Source organism: Coloeus monedula (assembly GCF_965178545.1).
Source record: "Coloeus monedula genome assembly, chromosome: 21".
Lineage (NCBI taxonomy): Eukaryota > Metazoa > Chordata > Aves > Passeriformes > Corvidae > Coloeus > Coloeus monedula.
Window position 1 is genome coordinate 2,675,278 of NC_138801.1, and position 21,081 is coordinate 2,696,358.

General features: G+C 54.4%; 2 protein-coding genes across 2 annotated transcripts in view; one reads left to right on the forward strand and one right to left on the reverse strand.

The window, feature by feature from the left end:
- GPSM1 (G protein signaling modulator 1) overlaps positions 1-15,912 on the forward strand; it is a 66,555-nt gene extending 50,643 nt beyond the window's left edge. Inside the window, exons 12-14 of the mRNA XM_082295370.1 lie at positions 11,502-11,661; positions 13,860-14,068; positions 14,176-15,912. Coding sequence (XP_082151496.1) covers positions 11,502-11,661; positions 13,860-14,068; positions 14,176-14,364 — 558 coding nt within the window. The 3' untranslated portion in view covers positions 14,365-15,912. The remainder of the gene's footprint in view (positions 1-11,501; positions 11,662-13,859; positions 14,069-14,175) is intronic.
- A 3,439-nt stretch (positions 15,913-19,351) lies between these two features.
- Positions 19,352-20,976, reverse strand: DNLZ (DNL-type zinc finger; the record flags this gene model as incomplete). The annotated part of the gene is made up of 3 exons (XM_082295353.1): positions 19,352-19,658; positions 20,184-20,323; positions 20,746-20,976. The coding sequence occupies 3 exons, from the start codon at positions 20,974-20,976 to the stop codon at positions 19,487-19,489; spliced, it is 543 nt and encodes a 180-aa protein (XP_082151479.1). The 3' UTR covers positions 19,352-19,486.
- Positions 20,977-21,081: the final 105 nt, after the last annotated feature.

Below are 21,081 nucleotides of genomic sequence, written 5' to 3' on the forward strand. Positions count from 1 at the left end.
TGGTTTTCTCTGTAATTATCCAATGAGCCTGTGTGAGTGAGAGGGAGGCAGGGCAGAGCTGGGCAGAGTTGCCTCTGCTGCAGGTGAGTGTCATGCCTGGAGGATTGAACTTGGGAATGACCCTTCCTGAGGGGCAGGTCCAAGGGATTGAACCCAGGAATGACCCTTCCTGAGAAGGCAGGAAACTTCCATGTGCTCCCTGGGACAGGGCTGGTGTTGGCAGGGCAGTGTCTGTAGGGGCTGCAGGGATCAGTGACCCCGAGCTCCCTGTCTTTGGGCTATTTCTGTTGCTTGCACACCCTCTTTCTGTGTTTTCCCTTGTTTTCCCTTGTTTTCCCTGCTCCCAGGCTGAGGTCAGGCTGTGGATCGAAGCTGTGCCGTGTGGAAGGGAGATGGAGGCAGGATTTGTACAAGCCTGTGCCTGTGCGTCAGCCACACGCAGGGAAAAGAACCCAAGGGCTGTGCCGTGTGTGGGAGGGTGTCCCAGCCTGGGATCTGCAGGGCTGACACCAAGGGTCTGGATGTTTCTCAGATCCCTCAGGATGAGGGTCAGGGGAATGTAGGAAGGACTCCATATTCCATCCTTAACTGGCTACGGGTGGAGGCTGGCTCTGGAGGTAGAAAACTGTAAGAAAAAGCCTCTTACCAGAGGAATCTGCTCTAGGAAGGAGGTAAAAGCTGAGCTGCTTGTCCAAGGTCACCCAGCAGACTCGTGTTGGAGGTCTGAAGGTCTGTGACCCGGGCTGGAGGTGACAAACCAAGCTCTGCCAATCCATTCTTCTCTTGGCTCACTGTAACTGAGTTTGCAGTTATTGGCACTTTGAAGCCGTAATTGAGGTCTGCTTTCCTCCTTGCACAACCTTTTCTCCCGGCAAACTGTCAGCCATCAAGTGGGATGAGACAGTAAAAGAGATGTTACACTCACCATTTCCTAGAAACTGTCACTTTAAAGAGAACAGCACTGGAAAAAAAAAACGATGAATTGAAGCCAAACCCAGAGCAATAAACCTCCAAATGTTTGATTCTCTCAAAATCTGGAACTTTTCATTCCTTTCTCGGGTCTCTGCCGTGCCTGGGGCACTTTGTACCTTCACAGTTCTGGCCTGTGGCATTTATTAAACTTCACATGGCAGAAGAGCTTAGAAAATATCATAGCCCAGGTTCTCTTTGGATGTAAATCAGCCAAACTGGGCTTAAATCCCTGGAGCTGGGGTGGCACCAGATGACAAGGGGGCCTCTGGTGACTCTCAGAGCTGTGTTTGATTTTCCTGCACAACCATCCCCGAGCTCCCAGCTGTGGCTGGAGGGATCTGGCATGGATGGATCCCTGTGCTGGGAAAGGATTGTGGTCTGTGCTTGCTGGGGCTACACAGAGAGTCCTTTCTGTACCGGTAACTTGTGTTTCTCTTTATGTAAATGGCATTTCAAACCAGGAAATGCATGCTAATGTGATGTTTTCTGGGTTTCACTGAAGGACAGAGCTGTATAACCAGACCAGTTTTGTCTGAGCCTTATCTTCGATCATGGCTGTTTGCAGCTGCTGGGCAGAGCTGGAGGCTCCCCCAGAGGACACAAACACAGCACAGCCCTGGGGCAAATTTAGGTTTTGTCTGTTACTGCCCAGCTTTGGGGAGGCCAAATCACCCCCAGAGAACAGCCACTGGGGCATCCTGCCCAGAGGCCACCCTGCAGCCTTTGCTGGCATCAGGCAGCTCTATCCGTGGAGTTTGTGGTCAGGGAGGAGGGTTCAAGGAGGCAGTGACCTCTCGGGGGACAGGTTGTTCCTTAACCCACTGCTTTTGGATAGACACTGTCCCATCCAGTGCAGTCCTCTCCTCTGGATTTAGGATGACCTTGGGGTGAGCAGAGGCTTTGGGGTCTCTCTGAGCTGCCCTTGCATCTGTACTTAGGGTGTGGGAAACTGAGGCCCCTGGGAGCTGGCTGAGGATCCTCCATGGCTGCAGGAGAAGGATGGGAATCCATAAATCACAGGGAGGTTCAAGGGCTGTGTCTGGGAGCTCTCCTGATAAAACCTCCGTGGCAGCAGGAAGGTTCCCCCTGTCCCCAGATGAGTGTGAAGGCAGCTGAGGGGGGGTCAGGGTTAGAGATGCAGGCAGCAATTCCCAGCTGGACAGAAGGTGTCCCTGGTTTTGGCACTGGCTGCAGGCTGGGCACAGCCTGTGTCAGGTTAACGTGGCCTCTGCTCACACCTCACCTTCAGCATCCACATTTCCCATTAGCAGAGCTATTTTTAAGCCTCCCAAGGCAGTTAACACCAATTAATCTGAAAAAGCCCAAATAATAGTTTTTCAGAGCCCCTGGCTCCTTCCCATTCCCTGTGTGGCCCCAGAAGCCCTGGCAGAGCTGAGCCCAGTGAAGTGCTCCGTGTGCAGGGGTGGCTGGAGAGGCTCCCTTGGGGAGATGTGCAATTAGAGCAGGGCCCCAGACCATCCCAGAGATCCAACTTTTCCATCCTGGATCGTGCTGTCTGTGCCACAGGGGACGTTCCAGCTCCCTGCAGTGCTCATTGATGAGCAGTCGATGCAGCCCCAGACAGAGCCAGCAGAGCGAGGCGCTGTGTGTGCCTGGGTGCAGGAGGTGCCACTCCCCTGGGACCTGCAGGAAAGTCCCAGCAGGATTCTTTGCCTGTATCTAAAGCCACTTGAATCCCAGTGATCTCTGGGCACTGTCATGTGGCACAAACCCCAAACAGGGTGTAGTTTCATCCTGCCCTTTGCAGCAGCAGGTACCAGAGCAGGAGATGCTTTTGGCTGATAGGAGAAGCTGCTCCTGCCTTTGCATGTGATTTTTGTCTTGCCTGTTTCAACTCTACTGAGCAGGGCTGTGTCTGACCATCGCTGCAGTGGCAAACCCACAGGTACCAGCCCCAGGAAGCCTCCCTGCCCCAGCAGGGCCAGGATTTCGTGTTTTGTGGGGTGCCTTGCACAACAAGGCCTTGATCTCGAACGCGGCCTTCAGGCATTACTGCCGTGTGAGTAAATAATAATTAAGATCTGGGCGTTCGCTGAGCCAGGGGTGTTTATGTGCAGGCTGGATGTGTTATGGGTGCTGATGTGGATGGGTGTGCACAGCTCCACGACCAACTTCCCCCATCCCCACCACCCCTGGGGAAGGTGCTGCATCTGCTCAGCTCCTTTGTAAAACATCGCTGTGCTCAGAGCAAGTAGGTGTCTAAATAAAAGTCTGATTCAAGAAAGCAGCACAATTTTGGCAATCCAGAGACGAGCAGGCTTTTTTTGCAAAGCGTTTTCAAAGCAAACTGTCAGGAGGTTCCAGTGTGAGGTGCAGGGGCTGGGGGGAGCAGGGCATCTCTGCAGCTGGAGCGTTGGATTGTCTCCATCACCCGAGAGGAGCTCACCTGCCCTGCTCCATGGGGCTTGGAGTGGGGAGGTGGATAGAGGAAGTGTTCTATATATTAACCTTGTGCTAATTAATCAGGAATATGGGTTATACCCTTTCAAGCACCGTAGTTATTTCAGTTTAGCAAATTAGTGCTGCTCAGCTGAGACTCCACGGCTGAGCATGGTCCTGGTTCCACCCCTCTCCAAGTGCAGAGTAAATCACTGCAATGAGTTGTAGCCAAAATCCTGTGTTTTGCTGCTTGGGTGTGTGTTGGTGTGCACAGCCAGGTACCACAGCCCTGGGTGAGAGCTACACCCCACAAACTCGCTGCTTGTTGTCATCCACCTCCAACTGGAGTTGTTTCAAGCAGTAGTTCAGGTTCACTCCCAGTTTTGGTGTTTAATGGAATCCCCAGGTTTTTGATAGGTCAGATTGACCTCTAGAACCACTCATCCTCTGCACAGATTGCAGAGACTGACCTGGAATGAGAATGCTTCTACCTTGTGTCCTTGGTTAGTAAAAAAGCTCCAGGTGCTAAATCCAGGCTGGTGTGTTTCTGTTAACCAGTGACAGGGAAACCCAGCCTGGCATGGGAAAAGCTGTCAAAATCCATGTGGAAAAGTTGCTACATTAACTGCAGAGGACTGTTGGAATACACAGAAGAGAAACCAGAAGTAATTCCCACTGGTCTCAGCAGTAAGGGCTGGACTGACCTGTGATTTCAGGACAGCTTGTTGTGTAGCTGAGGAAAAAGTGTATTAATGTGCTCGTGGCACAAAGTGGCCCAATCTGGTCACGATGGCAGTGGCTTCCAGACAGTCAGCTCAGCACTGCAAGCAGCAGAGGTGTCAGTAACACTTGAGCCAGACACCCCCAAGGCTCCCTCCAAACGCAATCAGCAATGAGGTTGTCACCTGCTGCTGAGCCACAGGCCTGGGTTTGAGCCGTGTGTGGCAGCAGGGCACGGTCCCAACAGGTCAGCACTGACTGTGTTATGGAAGGAGGGAGCGTAGGTGAGTTATTTTGATTTTGTTTGGAACAATAAAACCAGAGTTATTTGAAATCTTAACAACAGAACCAGCTTTTAGCACTGGCGTTTATAGGGATGAGTGGGCGAGTTGTTTAAAGGGAGAAAAATCTTTGAAAACAGTCCAAGTGAGGGTGATAATTTCATGCTCCAAGGGAAGTGTGTGCACGTCCTGGGCCTGGGCAGGGTGTGGATGGGCTGTGCCAGGGGCTGGGCACAGCACAGTGCAGGGCACACGTGTGCCCAGGACACGCTCGGCTCCCTGAGCTCCAACCTGACGTTGTAGGTGGTGTCTCTGTAGATCACAGATGTCTCACTCATTCTCCTTTGCTGCATCCTAAACTCAGAGGGAAAATGTCATTTCCTTATGTTGTTCCAAGCACCGACCTCGTGTGTGTGGGCTCTGCCCCTCTGTTATACCCATTTTCTGCATTTCCCCCCATACCAGCTGCAGATTCCCCTTGCAGAGCTCTCCCAAGGCAACCCAGCTCTTCAGATTGGGGCAGAGTCCCCGTCCTGGTTCATTCCCCTGTTGCCCCTCTCTATCCATGGATCCCCTGATCTCAGCCCCAGTGGGAATGGGGCTGCAGCAGTGGTGTTGAGCTCACAGGAGCTGTGGCTGTGCCCTGCCCTCCCTCAACCCTTCTTTCCCTCTTTAGCTGGGGCCAGGTACCGAGCCAGGAGTCCTGGTCTCAGGTCCCACAGAGTTTCCATCTTTCTCTGGAAATTACTGTGTGACTCCTGGAAATGAATTTACTGGTGTGGTATAGCATGGGCAGTTCCCCAAAGCTGCATTTTCTGTTCAGGTTAAAGCAATTTCCTACTTTTGTAGTGAAAAATGAGAATGAAGGACAAGTGTGGACAGAGAGCCGAGAGTGCCAGCGGGGCTCTATCCCCATTTTGCCCCTTTGGAAAAGTGCTTTTCTTCCCAGTGCCCCATTTCACAAACGTGAGGTAAGAACAGCTCTTTGGCTGCTGCGTGGCATTTCCATCTTTCCCTGTTTAAAACCCTTTTGCAATTAGAAATTTCCCTCTGTCGAGCAGTGTTACATTTAAATCAAGAGATTGCTTATGGCTCAGCAGCCTCGGCTCTTGCAATAAGACAAAAAAACCACACATATCTAATAATATGAGGAGCAGGAGGACTATCAGGAGCTAAAAATGGTCCTTCAGTATTTTGGTGCTTTAAATCCAAACGCTCAGATTGTGTCTGTGTGTGCACAGAGCGTTTGCTGCCGTGGTGCCTGTGCCTGCGGAGCCGAGTGTGTTTGCAGATGTAGTTTGGGAGAATCGATCCCAATCTATTTTTAAGGTAAAGTGAGTGTGGCGGGTGGGAGGTGAGGAGGTGGAAGGAAAGCTAAATATTCACGTAGCTGCACTGTGTGTTTAAGAGCATCATCTAATAGCAAGAGGATCGTGGCAGCGAGGTGAGGGAGAGAGGAGCCTTCTCCGGAGCCCCCCCCCCCCGCACCGTGCCAGGGCACGGAGTGGCTCCGGGAGGAGGTGGCAGCGGGGCTGTCGCTTTAAGCCTCAGCTCGCACCCAGCGGGTCACTGGAGCCGGCGACGTTCTTCACATCGCTCCGCACGAATCCCGCTCCGCACGAATCCCGCTCGGCGGGGCTGCGAGAGCCTCGGGCAGCTGGAGCATCCAGCGCCGGCAGCGCTCCTGCCCGCGGACATGTGAGAGCCGGAGCCGGGGAAGAGCTGGCTGCTGAGGTCAGTGAGGCAAACTCGGGGTTTGTTTGTGTTTCCTTCTTTCTCTGAAATGAGAGGCTGGATCGGGAGGAGCAGGAGGAGGAGGTGGATACGGAGACGCAGAGGATTCACTCAGGCCGGGATGTGCCGTGTGTGCTCGGGGATTTAAAGTTTTCAGGTAGCTCCGGTGTGAACTTTTTATTATTAATATTTTTGCAGCTGCAGCGGTGCTCAGGCTGCTCCGGGTGTGCCGTGTCTCACAGCAGAGCGTGCCGAGGGTGGGCGGTGGGTCCCTGAGCCCGGCCGTGCCCACAGGGGGACACGGGGTGTCTGTCACCAGCCCTGCATCGCGGGGGGAGCGTGGCAGCAGCGCCCGAGGATTGGCACGGGAAGGGAAGTGGTGTCCTCAGCAAAGACCAGGCGAGTTTTACAGCTCTGCTGCCTCTGAAGCTGACGAGGAGTGGCGACTCCAGCCGAGGAGCTGGTGGCTGGGGACAGGGACAGCCCCGCTCTGGAGCCCGGGGACGATTCTCCAGGCATTTCACCTCCTGGTAAAACAGGCTGTGGATTTCAGCCAGGGATTTCTTTCCACTCCTCTCCTCCACCCCCGCTTGCTTCTCTGCAAACCTCCCCCTTGGTGCCTTTCTCCAGGTGAGGTGGGGAAGTTCAGTGCCTGATGTTTTTGGGGTTTGGGGTTGTGGCTGTGCCAGAGGTGCAGCCCCCACGGTGAGTTCTCCGGGGTGAGGTGTGGGGTGGTGCAGGATAAAGAAAAACCACGTGCAGGGGACTGACAGACAGCCCTGGATAAGGTGCTCCTGGCACTGGTGGTCACCAGCAGCACCAGCCCTGCTCCTGCCTGGAGATTTTGAGGTCGGCTGCCTTGAAAAGAGCAGAGGTAAGGAGCGGTGACATGTCTGGTTCACAGGGGGAGAGGCAGATAGGGCAGGGCACGTGGGCATGGACGTGTGGGAATGGATAACTGCCAAGCCCGGGGCAGATAAGAGCCCGCTCAGACAAGGGCACAGATTGCCAAGGACTGTCCACAGGGTAGAACTTGGTCCTAGAGACTGATTGCTGCATCCTGTCGCAGCTCTGTCTCTGTGGGACGTGGTCAGGTCGCTTCATGTCCAGGTTGTGTCCTCCCTGAAATCAGGTGAAATGGTGGTGGACACATTTAAATGCTGAGGCAGCGCACTCTGAGGGGGTGACAGTGAGCACTGCCGTGTTATCCCTGAACCTGCCGCTGTCCTCGCTCATCCCTGACCTGGGCGCTCACCAGACACTTTCAGGCAGCAGCTCCCGAGCTGGATCGGCTGTACCAGACCCGTCAGGGTCCATCCACCACTGGGTCCTGCCTGCAGGTCCCAACGTGCTGAACCCTTGGAGGGCTGGACAAAGCCGGAGTGAGCAGCCCTTGAGCCTGACGCTCTGTCCTGCATCGGGTCAGGTCTGCAAGAAGCTGAGCCTGGAGGAGAGGAGGGGAGCCAAAGGCAGGTCAGTGCCCTGGGAACACCAGCTGTGAGAGAAGCTGGTCTGACACAGGGACAAGGTTTGGCTCTTTGGGTGGCTCATGAGTGTCTGTGGTTTGGTTTGGTGGGTGAAGCTCCCTTTGGAGCGGACGTTTCACCCGTGTTTGGGTGACTATGGAATTGCTGGGGGATCTGCCATGACTTGGCCAGCACAGAAATACCTGCCGTGATGCTTGGGGACTTTTGGGGCACTGTCCCAGAGCAGATCTGACAGGCTTTGGTGGGGCTCAGCAGCGGTGTGGGAAGAGTTGCATCCCGAGCTGCTGTGGGGGCAGCAGGAAGCTGTGGGAAAAGCCGCTACCAGAGCGTTGGGTTGAAGGGATCTCTGGCAGCAGATCTTGGTGTGGGGGGGGGCACAGCTGTGGATGAAGGGGGGTCTGGGTTGCTCAGGTGCCAGAGATTGGGACAGGGTGCTGATCCCAGGATAGGGCAGTGGGAATGTGTCGAAAAAGTTCTCTGCACAGTCCCAGGTGGGCAGCGGGTCCAAGGTGGAAGCCCTGCAGGGCATCTGTGGGCTGTGGCTTCAGGTGTTGGGAGCTGGAGAGGTTTAGTTCTTGCAATGAGGCTTTCTGCCTTTGTTTAATGGCTTTCCTGAATCTGAGTGAAAATGGCCAGCGGTGTTGAGGCACAGGAGTCAGTTTTGACTTTGTTTTGCCTCGCCTGGGATCGCTTCAGCCTTGGCCTCACCTGCACATCTGGAGTGGTCAAACCGAGGGATTTCCCCAGGAGATGCTGCTCCCTGTGCTGCACCTCTGGGGCAGAGCTGGGCAGCCCAGGACCTTCTCAGCCCAAAACTGTGACAGGTTTTATTTGGTGTGAGAGTTTATCAGAGAGGAAAATCAGTGGCATTGTGCTCCTCCACTGGGTGTAGTGACCTTACTGGGGTTTGGGGCTCCTGAGGAGCTGGTGGTCCCAGCCTGCAGGCAGAGGGGAGGGTGGCAGAGCAGGCGCCTGTCACGCTCTGCAGCTGCTTTTTGCTGCCTTTCCAACACCTCAGCTGTGGTTTTACACATCCTGAATCCACCCAGGCAGGTTAAACAGCCTGTTCCTCCACCAGCAAGGGAATGCGTGCAAAAGCCTGGATGCCTTCCAGTGGCCCATGTGGGGAGAGTCCTGCTCCCAGCCACTCAGAAAATGGGAACAGAGCTCTAATCCCCATGAGCTGGACCTCCACCTGCTTGGGATGGTGCCATCTGTGTCCTGCCTGAGGTTAGGGGGCAGGAGCAGAGGCTCCACACTTGTCCTTGTCCCTGTGTGGGCAGAGGCGGGAGTGTCCCTGTACCCCTGCCAAGGGCGAGCATGTTTGCAGCCAAATCTGCCCCGGGGTGATCTCTACAGTGCCAGCAGCCCCCAGGTCCCTCTGCCCCGTGCAGATGGGGTTGGTTTTACTCTTTGTGATGGCATCTGGCTGCCACAGGAAGGTGACAGTTGGCAGAATTTGGGCAGTTGCGGTGCTGGAGGCAGAGAACGGGGGATGAGGCCAGGCAGGGACACCAGCCAGGAGGTGAGAATTGGTCTTGGGGCTGGAAAACCGAAGCTGGTGCCGAGGAGCCATTTAGGGGTGTGGCTGTGTGTCTGTGCTGTGGCAGGGCTGTTGCTCAGCCCCATGAGGGGATGCCCTGGCTCTCAGGAAGCCTCCTGACCCTGGCTGTGCCAAGCCCCGAGCGAGCACAGCTCGGGAGCAGATGGCGAGCCCCAGGGTGTGATCACACCTCCATCTGCCCTCGAAGTTCCTGCCTCAGGGCTGGGAGCAGCCTGGCAGGGAAGGAGCCGAGCACTCCGTGCCTTTTCACATTTGGGCATTTTAATTAGAGAGGTTCAGGCCTGGGGCAGGGTTTGGCTGGAGGGAGCCTGGTGCCCGAAGGTGCTGCCCTGGGGCTGCCCATGGGCCATCCTGGGCTGGCAAAGCCCTGTCAGCCTCCTGCCTCCTGCCCCTCAGGTGCCACTGGGAGGTAGCCAGGCACACAGCGAGCCCCGTCCCACACCTCCATGCTCTTGGCTGCTCTTCCTACTGATTCAGAGCATCCTTTCCTCTGCCAGGCACGTTGGGAGCAGGATCCTGACACCCCGAACTGCAGGGTCTCTGCAGGATGTGCCGTGGGGGGATCTGGTCCCTGTGGAGGGGCAGCCCTGAGCTGGGGGCTCTGGCCATGCACTGTCAGGCTGCTCCTGCAAGCGGGAACTTCTCCCGTGGATCCAGGACTGCTCTGATTTACTCCATGCAGTCGTGGAAAAGCAGGAGGGAGGCTCAGTGTGAATGAACCGATTTCCTCCTCTACCCTGAAATTTGGGTCACACAACCCAACATAGCAGAGCTGTGAGAGATGCAGTTCACCCTCAGTTCAAGCCCAAGCCAGCTTTGATTTCCGAGGTGCAACTGTTGGTGGCTCAGAGGGTCCATTGGAGCTGTGGCTCCATTAATGAATCAGCACGTGGCAGGCAGGAGGTGAGAGGGGTTTTTCCCCTCCCTGATCAGCTCCCACATTGCCAATGTTCCTCTCTGGCCCGCTGCTAATTTTGACGCTGCCCTAAATAGAAGCTGAGTGCATCTCATCTGCTTCGCTTAGCATACAGGAAAATTGTTTTCCTTCATTTACCCAATCCAACTTGTGGCTTTAACCCTGTCAGCACAAGTCTCTCCCCACTGCAGAGCTCCCGTGAAGGGCTTTGCCTGCCCCTGCCCCGGGGAACAGCTCTGGTGGAAACGGCACCGTGTGTGGTAGGATTGGGAGGGCTCCCAGGCTGCCCTGAGTGGCCACCAGCAGAGCTGGGAGTGGGACTTTGCTTCATCAGCAGCCAAGGGAATCCCTTGCTGCGCTGGAAAGTCTGGCTGGCTCTCCCCGTGCCCTCTCCATCTCTCTGGTGGGATGTGCAGCCCTCCAGGAGGGACCCAGTGCCCCTTCCCAGACTGGCCTCAGCTAGGAAATAGCTCAGATAGACCCAGTTCTAGGAGGTTTTGGTTGCTGTCTGTTGTGGTATTTTTTCCAGCAACTGGTGGGACCAGCTTGGTGTGTAGGGAATATCCCCAAGCCTGGCAAATGCCCCTCTTATCACTGACTAATTTTATTTCCCATTCCAAGCGACTCCTTGGAAAGATCTGTTGTTCCTGCTGCTCTGTCTGCTCCAGATCAGGACACACAGCCCCTCTCCCTGCTGGAAGTGGCTTGGAGAGGCTGCCTCCAACGCGAGCCTCCTGCAGCACGACTTAAATATATCCCTGTCCAGTGCAAGGTGCTCATTTGGGGCTCTTGTGCAAGAACTGTTGTCCTGAAAAACTGTAATTTTGTGGCATTTTCAGCTGGGTGACTGCTACAAGTGCTGTGCTGAGGACACAGGGGCACCGAGGGGAAGCGTTGGGGTGTGAGGGGCAGTGCCCTGGAAAGGTTGGATTTAGCTGGTGGAAAAAGCAAACCCTGAGCTTGGGCTGAGTCCTGGCTGGGCACACGGCAGCACTTCAGCCAGGGTGGCTGCACGGTTCCTCTCATCCTGCTCTGAGCCCAGCCCTTTCCAGCCCAGAAGCTCCCCTTGGAGCAGTGCCAGGGTGAATGCTGTGAATGTTGTCCCCTTTCCTCCCCCCTTTTCCATTCAGCCTCCAGGTTGCTCTGGGTGCTCTGCAGTGACAGTGGCTGCTCTGCACAGGGTTCATGCGTGTGCTGGGCTCGCGTTTGGGCTGTCGTAGTGCCTGGAGCCTCTGGGATCAGAGGGACCAAAGAGCAGAGACCCCAGCAGGCTCCAGACTGTGGGGCTTGGCACATCTGGGGCACAGCCAGGAGCCGGCCCCTGAACAGACCAGGAGAGGACCCAGCTATTCCTGAGGCTGCGCTGGACGGAGCGATTGGACTCGGGGACTTGTTTGGGGTGTTCTGACTCTCCTCTCTCTTCCCAGAAAATCAATCGGACCCCTTCGGACGAGGAATGCTTCTTTGACCTGTTGAGCAAGTTCCAGAGCAACCGGATGGATGATCAGCGCTGCCCGTTGGAGGAGTGCCCAGCCGAGGCTGCGGAGGCAGCTGCCACGCGGGTCCCTGCCCTGGGAGAGCGGATATGTGAGCACCGATGTGTTCCCAAGTCCCTGTCCCTGTGGGAGCGACGCTGCTCCTGCGGCGTGCCCAGCTGTTGTGGTTTGCCGTGCATCCTGTGATGTTTTCCTTGAGCCTTAGCTCTCTGAACTTAGCAGTTCCTTGGCAATCTCCGTCATTATTTAAGGAAGGAAAAAAACGTTCTCATGTAAATGGTTGCCGAGGGAAAGGCTGCGGAATGTGAGCTAAGGTTTGGGGAGTAAATTAGAGAGAGAAATGCAAAATACATTTAGATTTTTTTCAGTGAGGGTCTTTAGGTCTTGGATTCTGAACAGGGAGGTTGGCACAAGGACTTGTGCCACTTCCAGTACCTCCAGGAGGAAGATGATGATGGTCACATTGCTGAGGGAGCTTTGTGAGAACCTGGGGTCTGGGACATGCAGGGGCTGGGTCAGGCTTTCTCAGGCAAGTTAAAATATTGCCAGTTTTTGTAATAGCGTTGCCATGGAGGAAAAACTTCTGGATTTTGTACTGTTCTTGGATGCAGTGGTGTTAGGTGCTGTGTGAGGACAGAGGAGCCAGAAGGATGGATAAACAGTGGGAAGCTGCTCAGGCAAACAGTTCAGCCCTAGGAAGGACAGGGATAAATTGAGGAAGGCGTCTGACAAATAGACAGGGCAGGAAAGGCAGGGCTGTGTTTGCACTTGGGTTTTGTGGCTTTTTCAGTGTTCAGGGCCTTTGTTTAACCCAAGCTGGGGAAAAGCTCTAAAATGCACAGATCACCCTCACACGCTTAATCACCAGCACAAAGGGCTCAAACCAGTTATTTAAACTGATGGATTTGTTCATCATCAGTTTCCAAATGAATACAAAGTGCAAACGGGAGAGGAGGAGACCCCTGACACCGGTCTCAGAGCCGCAGCACAAGGAGCAGGTGCTGGGGCAGGGGCTGAAGCAGAGAAGGTCAGGCTGTGGCAGGAAGGCAGGTTGGCTGTGAGGTGAGAGGGTTTTTATTGTCTAAAAATAAGGTGGAAATGAGCATCACTTTGTCAAGAGATGCATTTCTGACACACAAGTGCATTTGGCTGTAACAGCTGTGTAATTTAGGAGACGGGGTTGAAAATGCGGAGCTTTATAAAGAATGCACGAGCAGCCCCACGTTTGGGCTCTGAGCCTTTTGGACGTGTTATTTTCAAGGATTCTTTGTGAGCTGAAGGGGAGGAAACTCATCTCTGCGTCAGCACTGAGATTTTCTTGTGTTTCTGCAGCTCCATGAGCTGGGGCTCTTAGAACTTGTGTCGGGAGGCTCGGAGCAAGCTCTGCTCCAGTGCTTTGTGCTCAGGGAAATTAACACCACTTGAGCTGGATTTCTCACAGTTTCCCTTTGCTTGTCCCTGAGTGCAGTGTCTGTTGTTTGGGAGCCTTCCCCTACCTGGCAGCTGCAGGAGCCAACAGGCTCTTTCCAGGGAGCGCTGCCCAGAGGTGTTTCCAAAGGCTCAGTGGTGGATAGATGACATGTACTGGTTCTGGACTGGGACCCCCCAGCACCAGCACAGCCCAGGCTGGCTCTGCTGTGTGAGATGAGCAGACACAGAGCCAGGAGTGTTTTGCTGGTGCTGACGCAGGTCCTGCAGCCCGTGACAGCCAGACTCTCCTTGGCAGTGCCTCTCCTTGAGCAAACAGCCTGGATTTCTGGGGGGTCTGGGAAGGTGCTGCCAGGTGAGAGGCTCAGCCAGGCCTGGGCTTTGCTGATGGCATGTCTGGAATTATTCCAGGCCGTTGGGACTGTGTGGGTGCCTGTCACAGCCACAGGAGCCCTCAGGAACTCTGTGCTCACCTGTGATTGCCCAGCTCTGCCTGTGCCTCTTGGCTCCAGGTGGAAACCCAGAGTGGAAGTAGCAGTGGAAGCTGCCTGTAGTGCTGGAAACAGCAGGGATCACACCCAGGCAGTGGTTCAGCTCTGGGCTCTGGATCTCCTGGGCTGAGGTGGCACCTTTGGTGGCCTCCAGGAGCCGGCCAAGCACGGGAGTAGGCAGGAGCAGGGAGCCCCTCAGGGGCTGCAGCAATGGGAGGTGGGTGTGTGAGGTTCTGCTTTATCAAGGCATCTGACTCCCCCTCTGCTGCCTGCTGGGTTTGTGTGGGTTGGAGAGGAGTTTGGGGAGGGGGATTTGGGCTCTGCAGCTCAGGCAGAGTGGTGACCCTGCTGTGTGCTCTTCTCTCCTCAGCACAGTCCACCATGATGGCATCTCCACAAACAGAGGAGTTCTTTGACCTCATCGCCAGCTCCCAGAGCAGGCGCCTGGATGACCAACGTGCCAATGTGGGCAACCTGCCTGGCCTGCGGATAACCCACAACAACCTGGGCCACCTGCGTGTGGAGGGCGATGCCCAGGAGCCCGGGGACGAGTTCTTCAACATGCTCATGAAGTGTCAGGTACGGGCCCAGGGCTGGGGAGCTCTGACACCTCTGCTCCAGCCCTTTCTTTCATGGCAAGGCTGTCCTGGCCCTGCCCTGTGCTAAGGTCCCTTTCTCCCCTACAGTCCTCCAGGATCGATGACCAGCGCTGTGCCCCCCCAGACTCCATCCCCCGTGGCCCCACCATGCCCGACGAAGACTTTTTCAGCCTCATCCAGCGTGTCCAGGCCAAACGCATGGACGAGCAGCGTGTGGATTTGGCCTCAGCCCAGGAGGCGGCCGAGGAGGAGCAGCAGAGGCCTGGTTCCAGCTAAGAACTGGGCTTTGATCTGGGGGGGTTGTTTCAGCTTTATTTTGTTTTTTAAGAAGGAAAAAAAGAGTAGGTGGTTTCAAGCCTGAGCACTCCTGTACTCCCAGTCTTGTCCCGGGAGCTGCACTTCCATCGTGTTCCTACGGGAAAGCCCAACGGATGGGGGACAGTTTTTAAACAAGGGGTTTTTCTAGAACACTGGGCACAGCACCTGGAAGACTTTAGCAGCCCCTCTGCTGATCACCTAAAACCCCAGGAACTTGGAGGAGCCCACAGGGGGTAGTTAACTCCAGCCTCTATGTCTTTTATTTCCATAACACTTTTAATTATACAGGGAAAGGGAAGAACACCTTTTCCATTTTGAAGTCCTCCTGTCTTCCCTGACAAAAATGGCTCTGGATCCTTCCCTGGAACATCTTGTTCAGCTTTGTTCCTTCTACAGGAGAAAAAGAGCCCAAGTCCTTTAAACCTGACTCCATCCCAGCTGCATTGTGGTCCCACACACCTGAGTGTATTTTAGGTTTGCTGAGGACTCTCTGGAGAGCCCTGGACATTCTCTGCTTCCAGCTGCAGCCCTGCAGGACCTGCTGAGTAGGGGCAAAGCCTCGGTCACCTTGAGCTTTAGTGGGATTTGTTACCTCTGGAGCCCAGGCAGCTGTGCAGCCCCAACTGCAGCCCCATGGCAGGGGCTGTTCCTGGGCAGGGGGAAGGAGGAAGGAGGGCTCTGCCCAAGTGTTCAGCCCATGGCAAACAGGGACAGCTCCTGGTGCCACTCAGCTGAGGTGAGGGTGTCTGAGACAGAACCTGTGTGTGACAGGGCCCTGCTTCAACAGCCAGCAAAGCTTTCTGCCCATGGCACATCCCTCCTCCCTTCTGTGCCGATGGCCCTCCTCCTGTTTCTCCTCAAACCAGCACTGAGCTGCTCCCAGTGAGGCACTCTGGTTCTGTCCACCCATCTCCAGTCACTGGAGCCTCAGGAGAGCCCCAGCCTGGGGGGCTGGCTGGGAAGTCACATTTACTGTCATTCCCTTCCCCTTTTGGACTAGCTGGAAAAGCTGGAGGAGGAGAGCAGGGACCTGACTTGAGGAGGTGCAGTATTTCTCCTTTGCTTGACCAGAGACTATGCTGCACTTCAGAAACTCCAGCACTGAGTTGTGCCGAAGCAGCGCCGTTCCTGCAGAGAATAAATCAGCACTTTTGATTCAAAATGCGTTTGATGGAAACATTCCCAACCAGCAGGGAGATATTTTTAGACCAGTGATGCTGCTCATGGGGCATTTACCCTGCCTGCACTGACCATGTGGAGTGGTAGGTGCAGTTTACCTGCTACCTGGGAGCACTCACCTGCTGCTTGGCCTAGGCCGGGTCTCCCTCCTGGGGCTAGGCAGAGCTCTGGAGAGGGGAGAGGAGGACTTGCCCACCCCCCTATCTACCAGCCAAGCTGGCATTTGCAAAAGAGGTAAACATTGATGATGATGATGACCTTACCAGCTGCAGGCTCAGGCCTGTGCAGCTCTCAGCCAGGTGGTGAACTGGAATCTGACCATTAAGCTTTCAGAGGTATTATTGAGGTATTATTTGCCATATACTTGAATGTATGAGCTTATTTATTTTTTACATGTGCATTTGCTAATGTCATTTTAATGGGAATTTCCAACCCACAGGTACTTGGTTTTTTTCTAAAAAATAATCTGCCAAATGGATTAATATATTAGAAATGAATACAGCTCAAGGGGAAGGGGTGGGGGGAATTGTGCTTAATAAATATTTGTGTCTAAGCTTCAGTGCAAATACTCATTTCCATTATTTCCTGGCTGACAGAAGGGCTAATCCTGGCCCTTTGAAATAGGGATGGGGGTGGATGGGGGTCTCTGGTGACAGACACCACCACATGTGTTAAGAAAAGCATTGTACACCCACCTCCACATCGCTTTACGCTACGAGCACATGGGGCTCCTGGCAAGCCACCACCACCCCAGCTCTGCCTGCCTGCCAGCATGGATGTGGCTGTGGAGGGAAGGCACAAAGCCCTGAGAATTCCCTGCCCAAAAGTTTCCACGACGACAGGGCAGACAGAGCAGCCCTGCACGGCTGAGAAAAGGCCACTGGCAAAGGCTGAGGAGAGGCTGAGCTGTTCCTTTCAAGCCCTGCCCAGCTCTGCCTCGTCTCAGTGCCGCCCCGGCGCCTGGCCCAAAGCTGGGTCATTCCCCAGAGCCAGGGGACAAGGGCAGGGAGTGCTGGGCACAGTCCTGGCACCAGCCCTCAGAGAAGACACAAAGCAGCAGCACTCCCTCATTCCAGCACAGCAGGCATGAGTAGGCTGTTGGACTGGGCTAGAAGGTGGCTTGGGAGCAGCAGAGTTGGGATCCTGAGCCCTGTGAGGATAAAGCCAAGCTACAGCTGGGCTTCCCACGCCTGGCTAATCTGTGCTGACCCCTGCCAGCCCTGATCAAAGATTAATAAAGAGCCACCAGTTTGTTCTCATCAGCTGTTCTCATGCCTCTGGGTGCCTGGGCACAGCAACTCTGTGCTAGAAAGCTCTGTGCCCTCAGGTGTGTAGAGACTTAGATTCCCAGGAACAGGTGATCCCTGGGAGTGAGTGATGGGGGTCTCACCTCCTGTCTCTCCCTCCTGAGCAGCTGGGGAAGGCAGCACAGGCTCATTCTGAGCTCCTGTGAGCACAAGGTACTGGCTGCCATTGAGTCTCCAGAGCAGCCTGCAGTGGTGGCTGCTGTGCTGAATCCTCCTCTCTCCCACGCTGCCAGGCTCGATCCCACACCGTGAAGAGCTCTCTGATGCTGACATCCACTGGAGAGCCGCGGGATTGCCGGCCCGTGAACTGCTGCTGCAGCTGTGGAGTGTGAGTTACTGGGAGCAGGGCTGTCCCCAGTGCAGGGCAGGTCCTCTTCATGAAGAGCCCTAAAAATCCTGCAGAAACACGAGATCCTGCCCTCTCCTACCTAGCTGTTAACAAGCAACCAGAGGCACTCGCAACAGAGGGCTGATGTCAGTCCTGGAGAAAGGCATCCCCGGAGAAAGGCTGTGTTCTCCTCACTCCCTGCCTTTGGCTAAAGCAAGCCCGTGTGATCACTTGTGTGCCCTTTCCAGAGCAAAGCCACTGCCCCATGACACACCATTTTTCAGAAAAACACAGTTCAAAAGGGAGTGCAAAATTCCCTTTTTTATCTGCAATCTCTTAGCAGTAAATCTTGTTTTATATGAAAATTCCCTCCCATGATGTTGGCCTGAAAGAACTGCCACCCTCCATGCTCAGAGCTGCAGAGACAGCCCCAGGGCACAGGGACCTGTCTCTGTCCTGCCTCCAAAGAGCACCTGGTTCCACAGGGCACTGGGACAAGGAAACACTAAAATCTAGGAACAGCCAAAATAGATTTTGCTGCATTTTTCACTATAACACAGCAAAAGCTGGCACCACCTTCCTGTAGCTGGGACCCAGTAACAGGTAAGAAAGGTAAGGAAAACAGTATAAACAGTATAAAAAAGCCAGGTTGTAAATGAGTTGTTTCCAAGGCAACACGGATCCTGCAACAGCTGCTCTGTTCCACCCCATCAAAGGCATCAGCACCATGGAAGCAGAATGCTGATTTTCAGATTAAAGGTAATAAAACAAGCACTTTTCCAACAGTACTAATAGGTGTCAGAAGCCCAGCTCAGGGGGAGAACACAGCAGAGCATTGAGGTGCAAGATTCTGTTTCTCAATTCTGGGTCATTCCAGCAGCTGGCTGTTTCAGGGAGAGCTGTATCTCACCAGGATCTGAGCACACACGAGCTGGCTGATGGAAGTTCCTGCCCCTGTTTCATCACTCTGCACTGGTACACCCACAGGAACATGACAACTTTCCTGGTGGTCTGACCCAACACTTATAATGCAACACATGTAACTGTTGGGAACGCTCCAGATGAAACTCATTAATGCCTGCAATGCCCTCACTGAATCCTTGGCTGATGAAGCACCACAAGCACCTGGAGATGCCTGGCTGAGAGAACTGGGTTTGCTCAGCCCAACACAAAAAGGCTGAGAGGGTTTTACTGCTTTCTGTGGCTCCCTAATGAGGGGGATCCATAGAGGTTTGGGACCTCCACCCTTATCAATATTCACAGGATCCTGAATATCCTCCCCTGACAAGCAGATTGGACTGGAATCCTCCAGAAGGCTCTTCCAAATTCAGTTAGTCTTTGATTGCAAGTTTAAAACCCTAAGAAAGCACCTACAGAGGAAACAAGCCCTAAGTGAACATGATCACTTCAGTGCCTCATCCACCACTACCCGAGAGCTGCATGCTAACAAACTCCCACATCTGTCATTTATTACTTTTTACATTTCTAACTAATCTTAACACACTGCAGTAGCACTAATAAGTCCCTCAATATCTGCCAAGACAACTTTCTAGGTGCTCTAATTCTCTCCACCATGCTCCAAAACTATTAATTTTGCCTTCACACCCACACTCCCCCTCACCAACAAGGAGTTGTAAAACCCCCATGCTGGAGCTCGAGTGGGATCAAAATACAAAACTTTCAGCCCTGACATGAGTGGCACAGAACAAAACTCTGGAAGATGTCAAAGACTAGATAAAAGCAGCATTTGACTGCATTAAGAGCCGTGATCTGAACCTCCTGCAGGGTCATTCTGGCTTTAGAATTTTGGGACCCATCTCCTCAGGTGGCATCAATTTAGAATTTTGGGACCCATCTCCTCAGGTGGCATCAATTTAGAATTTTGGGACCCATCTCCTCAGTTGCCACACCTGGGCATCCCTAAAACCTCCAGCTCCAGCTGCACCTCATTAGGTCAAACACACATGGACAAAGAATTTCTGACTGCCTTCTCAGCAGGGAACTAAGCCAGGCATGGGACACTGCTGGGGCACTAAAAGTTGCCTCAAAGTCAGCAAAACAAGTACCAGCAAAAATATCTACACCATCTCTAAAGACATCAGCTTGATCAAAGGCAAAGACACACAACACAGAAAACCCAACACCCGAGTTTATTTTAAACACAGACAATTGAAATTGGGGAATGAAGGTGAAGAGTCTCTTGCCACGAGCCAAATGACCCAAATCCCATGTGTCACACCTGTCCCACAGGCCACAATCCCTTGTGTCAGGTGTGTCCCTTGCTGCCAGGCTCTGGGGGGGTTTCCCCGCTGTCCCCTTCCGCCAGCTGACCTTGGGGCCTGGGCTCTGCCGAGCTTTCCAGCAGCAGTTCCAGGGCTTCCTCACCAGCCACACGTCTCACCTTCTCCCCTTTGGCTGCCAGGATCTCCTCGATATTCCTGGGCAGCGATTTGAGAACCAACAGTGACACCACAGCAAAGGCCCAACACAGTCACACACAGGCTCGCTGCACTCCGCTCTCAGGACTGACACGACACAGTGAATCACAGGAACATCACCATGAACACCACCCAAATTCACCACAGAAAACCACCCAAACTTTCTGGGACTGTTTTCATCCACTAGGATCAGTAATTTAGCAATTACAGCTAAACAGAAGTCTTAAAAGGTATCTCGAGAAGTTAGAAATCACTGGAATTCCACAGCAGATCACCTGCTGGCACCACTAAGGACCCCTGTGTATCCCACAGCTTCTGCTGCAGCTTCACACCAATTTATTGGGATCCTAGACTGTGACAGTAATATTACAGTGACAGAAAACCGAGTCAATGTGTCTTAATGACCCGGAGGAAACTTTGTTTTTAGTATGAGCCGCATTTTAAAAGCATCACTGAAACAAGGTATCAGCTCAGGAAGCTGCACCCTGGAGCAGGGTGTGAGGAGGATCCTGCTGGCACACTCACCTCTTTCCCTCCAGGTCGGAGAACCAGCCCAGGTTATCGGCGATGACATGGTGGTTTCTGCAGACGGGACATGTCACGATCACCACCCCTCGGTGGTAGGCGGCCTTAGAGATGGATTTGGCTGAGCGGGTCTGGCAAACCTGAAAAACAAAGTGCATTTTATGAGCACGGTAACTGCAGCTCCAGGGACTTTTAAGACAAAAATACTTTCGCCATTAAAAGCTTCTTCCCTCCCTCACCTCTAACTATCCCAGGTCGGCTCCATCATGTTACGATGCCGTGAGTTCAGCCCGAGACACAAAGGCTGAGAAGGGTTTTACTGCTTTTTGTGGCTACCTAATGAGGAGCATCCACAGAGGCTGTGGGATGATACCACCCTCAGAGATACCCACAAGACCCCGAGCATCCTCCTCCAACACGGAGCTTGGACTAGACACCTCCAGAGGGCTCTTCCACTCTGAATTAAGTCTTTGCAAGATTAAAACTAGGAAAACAGCTACACCAAGAACCCCCCGGCCCCCCCAGCGCCGGTGCCCTCAGAGCCCCCCGGCCCCAGGCCCACCTTGCAGGTGTACACTAGGCGGTAGTGCGTGGCCGGCGGCGGTCCCGGAGCGGTGCAGAGCGGGCGGGCCGGGCTCCAGAGCGGCCCCGGGACGGTGCGGGTCGGACCCCAGAGAGGCGCTAGGGCGGTGGGGGCCGGGCCCCTCAGGCCGGGCGGGGGGCGGCGGGGCCGCCACGGCGGCGGCGAGCGGAGCAGCGCCCTCAGCGCGGCCCGCTGCATCGCAGCGCGCATGCGCACCGCCCGGGCCCTGAGGCGGCCGCGGCGGCCATGTTGGTAGCGGGCAGCGCCCGGGACCTGCCCTTCATTAACGCTTAATTAACCAGTGGCTCAGCCCGG